Consider the following 3,820-nt stretch of genomic DNA (forward strand, 5'->3'; position numbering starts at 1 on the left):
TATATTAGCTAGAAACGTCATACAATGAGGCAGGGTAATTGTATTCTTATACATGTTACACAAGAAGATATATATCTATATAAACTACAGTTCTATCAGATATTTCCCTGGACAGATGAATTCCTGGGGTGTTCAGGGACCTAGTTACGGTCCCTTAAGTTTGAAAACGGCCCATTGGTTAAGCATGCAGTTCCTAGCAGTGATGAAGAGGGCAAGTCCCAACAAGGAAGTTTGTTAATGAGCAACCTTATTTTGTTCATGAGTAACAAATGGGTCGTTAGTGGTCAGCTCGGCCTATAAGTATGTAATAACAACACTGAGTCATTGAAGAAGGAGGATGCTTCTGAAGAGCAAGAGATTCACCTGGAGGATGGCGAAGTGTAAAACAGACTGCATCGAACGGCCTCTGTCTCTGGCCTTTCAAAAGCTCGGTTGTGTTGTTGGTAGACATCCATGTGTGTTTCTTTTATTAGCTTTATTTGTAGCTGCTGCCCTTGGAGCCGGTTTCATCTTTCTTCAGGAGAGGAAGGCAAATGATATTGAAGACCAGTTCACGCCCGTCAATGGACCTGCCAAGCTGGAGAGAGCATTTGTGGTGGAAAATTTCCCACAATCGGAAGAGTTTTCTCAGCTACGGCTTTCATCCGATGGCACTTATGCCTCTTTGATCATCACAGGCTTGCATGGAGAAAATATATTAACTGAAGCAGCTTTTAATGACATTATTGAGTTAGACAGGCAAGTGAAAAGTATAGCGACAGGAAACACTTTTGAAAACCTCTGTGCCCAAACAAAGGGAAACTGTATGTCAAATCCAATTTTAGACAGTATAAATTACAATGCTACTGAAATAGTTTCTTCAGTCATAACATATCCGATGAATAATGGCACATTTTTGGGAACAAGTATTGGTGGTGTTCAGCTAAAGCAAGATAGCTCAGAGATATCGAGTGCAAAAGCGGTCAGGCTTTTTTATTTCCTAGATGAGGAGAAGACAAAGAAAAACTCTGAGTGGCTCGATGGCTTTCTAAAACTCCTCTCAAACTACACACAACAGAAAACGGTAAGACAAAGAAATGTTATATCTACATGTATACAGATACCCGATGACAATTGTGTGCGTAAAAGTACCACAGATGACATTAATCAAATATTATCTAATAACTATAACTCACCAAAAGTCATTTGGACAACAGTTCCAATGTTTTGATAAAATGAACCAAACCGATGTACATTTGCTTGATTTTTCTGCAGGCTATTCATGTCCTGTCATAATTTGCCATAACTATTTCTTCCCTGTGCTTGAACTCAATGTAACACATTCATGTGTACAGTAACTCCACTGCAGCGTTTTGTGTTGAATTTCTACAGGTCCATGTGTCTTTCTTTACATCAGTATCAAGACAGAATGAGTTGGAGACCAATGCAGACTCTGTGATCCCCCTCTTCTCTGTTACGTATTTCCTGGCCATTACCATTTCAATTCTGTCTTGTTTAAGGTATTGTAAAGAATTAAAAACCACATTAGTGCATTTCTATCTCTAGCTATGTCATTTATCCCTCGTCTCGTTCCGCAGGTTAGACGTTGTCAGGACGAAGGTGTGGGTGGCTGCGTTCGGCGTCGTCTCCGCCGGTTTGGCCGTGTTGGCCAGCTTTGGACTGCTGCTGTTCTGCGGAGTGCCGTTTGCCATGACCGTGGCCACAGCCCCGTTTCTGATTCTGGGTAAATTTCATGCATTTCATCACCTAGTCGAGGTCTCACAGCGGATGTTCATGCATCACAGTCTCTGCTTTCCTGCAGGTGTTGGTGTTGACGACATGTTCATAATGATCTCCTGCTGGCAGAAGACTGAAGTTGATAAAGCCGTTGAGGTTCGCTTAGCAGAGACGTATAAGGAGGCCGGCGTGTCCATCACCATCACCACACTGACGGATGTGCTGGCGTTCTACATCGGCCTCCTGACGCCGTTCCGCTCGGTTCAGTCTTTCTGCATGTACACCAGCACAGCTCTTCTGTTCTGCTACGTCTTCAACATCACCTTCTTCGGCGCGTGTCTGGCGTTCAACGGGAGACGAGAGAAAGGCAACAGACACTGGCTGACCTGCATGAGAGTCCCAGAAGCCACTGGTGATGCTAAAGGGTGTTGTGTTGGTGGAGCTTATGATAAAAACACACGTAAGGAGTTTGAAATGCCAATGGATTCATTCTTTAAAAACTATTACGGCCCTTTTCTGACAAGAGTGTGGGTTAAGGTGCTTGTGTGCCTGATCTATGCCGGGTATTTGGCAGTCAGTATCTACGGGTGCTTCCAAATACAGGAAGGTCTAGATCTGAAACATTTAGCAGTAGACAACTCATATGTTGCTGATTACTATGACAATGAGGATGAATTCTTTTCTGATTTTGGTCCTAACGTCATGTTAGTTATAAAGGATGAGCATTTCCAGTACTGGAATCCCACTGCTCGTGAAAGTCTTGACTTGTGTTTGGAAAATTTTCAAAATCTGAAACTGGCAGATTCAGGCATTCAGCTAGTTTCTTGGCTTCATGAGTATGTGAAGTTTAATGCTGGTTTTGATGTAGACAATGAAACACAATTCAAAAGCCATTTAACCACATTTCTTAATCAGTCTGGTTTTAGTCAAGATGTCAATTTCACTAACAATCAAATTCATGCATCACGTATGTTCGTTCAGACGGTGAACATCCGCACTGCGATCGATGAGAAGAACATGCTGAATGCGTTTAGAGAAACCGCAGACGAATGTGGGAAGTTGCAGACGCCTGTGGATCTGATAGTGTACCACCCCGCGTTCATCTATTTTGACCAATATGCCGTCATCATCACTAATACGATCCAAAATATAATAGTTGCTACATGTGCCATGTTAGTCATTTCACTCCTGCTGATCCCGAACCCGCTCTGCTCTCTCTGGGTGACGTTTGCCATCGCATCTGTCATTGTGGGAGTGGCCGGTTTCATGGCATTATGGGATGTTAGTTTAGACTCCGTGTCTATGATTAATCTTGTTATCTGTATCGGGTTTTCTGTGGACTTCTCTGCTCACATATCCTATGCTTTTGTGTCAAGTGATAAAACGTCAGCGAATGAGAAAGCCACAGATGCCATCACTAAACTGGGCTATCCGATCGTTCAGGGAGCCGTGTCCACTATCGCTGGTGTGGTGGTGCTCGCGGCTGCTGAAAGCTACATCTTCAGGACCTTCTTCAAGATCATGTTCTTAGTCATTCTGTTTGGGGCCGTCCATGGCATCGTATTCATACCTGTGTTCCTGACCTTCCTCAGCACTTGTAGTAACAGTCGTGAAAAAAACAAAGAAATTATTCCAGAGTGCAGTGACACAATCCGATGGCGACCTAAAGCATTCGTGATTCAGAATCAATGGTCTGCGGATCCTGACTGTCCATAGGCATCATGACAAGAGATTTATAAAATGGATGGATGAACTTTTTTATTTTTGCATGAGCTTAGCTCTGTATTACACTTTTGTTTGACCATGCAAATAAATAGCAATCATTCTGTTATATTCCTATGTATACACTGCATCTTACAGGTTTTTGTGCATTTATATTTTAATCAAGTTTATCCTTTTGGTTTTCCTTTTTATCCTTGCCATCAACATGATTTTCAATGCATTTCTATTAAATATGTGCATCTATTCATTTAAACACATTGGTGCAAACACAACTTTGCATTTGTATCCAGTTACATTGATTAAACTACATTACTGAACATTGGGAATTTTATGTTTGTCATTAACTCATTTTAACCCACTGGTCACAATAGTGAGTGTAAAG

The 3,820-nt window shown here is 42.0% G+C and overlaps 1 protein-coding gene across 1 annotated transcript; it reads left to right on the forward strand.

Moving 5' to 3' along the window:
* The first annotated feature begins 344 nt into the window (after positions 1–344).
* Positions 345–3,517, forward strand: LOC107707156 (patched domain-containing protein 3-like). Its single transcript, XM_016511071.1, has 4 exons — positions 345–1,063; positions 1,372–1,499; positions 1,578–1,723; positions 1,802–3,517. Exons 1-4 carry the CDS (start codon positions 371–373, stop codon positions 3,430–3,432), a joined length of 2,598 nt encoding a protein of 865 aa, XP_016366557.1. The 5' UTR covers positions 345–370; the 3' UTR covers positions 3,433–3,517.
* The last annotated feature ends 303 nt before the right edge of the window (positions 3,518–3,820 follow it).

This window comes from Sinocyclocheilus rhinocerous, unplaced genomic scaffold (assembly GCF_001515625.1).
Source record: "Sinocyclocheilus rhinocerous isolate Xijiao unplaced genomic scaffold, SAMN03320098_v1.1 scaffold2220, whole genome shotgun sequence".
In the NCBI taxonomy this organism is placed as follows: domain Eukaryota; kingdom Metazoa; phylum Chordata; class Actinopteri; order Cypriniformes; family Cyprinidae; genus Sinocyclocheilus; species Sinocyclocheilus rhinocerous.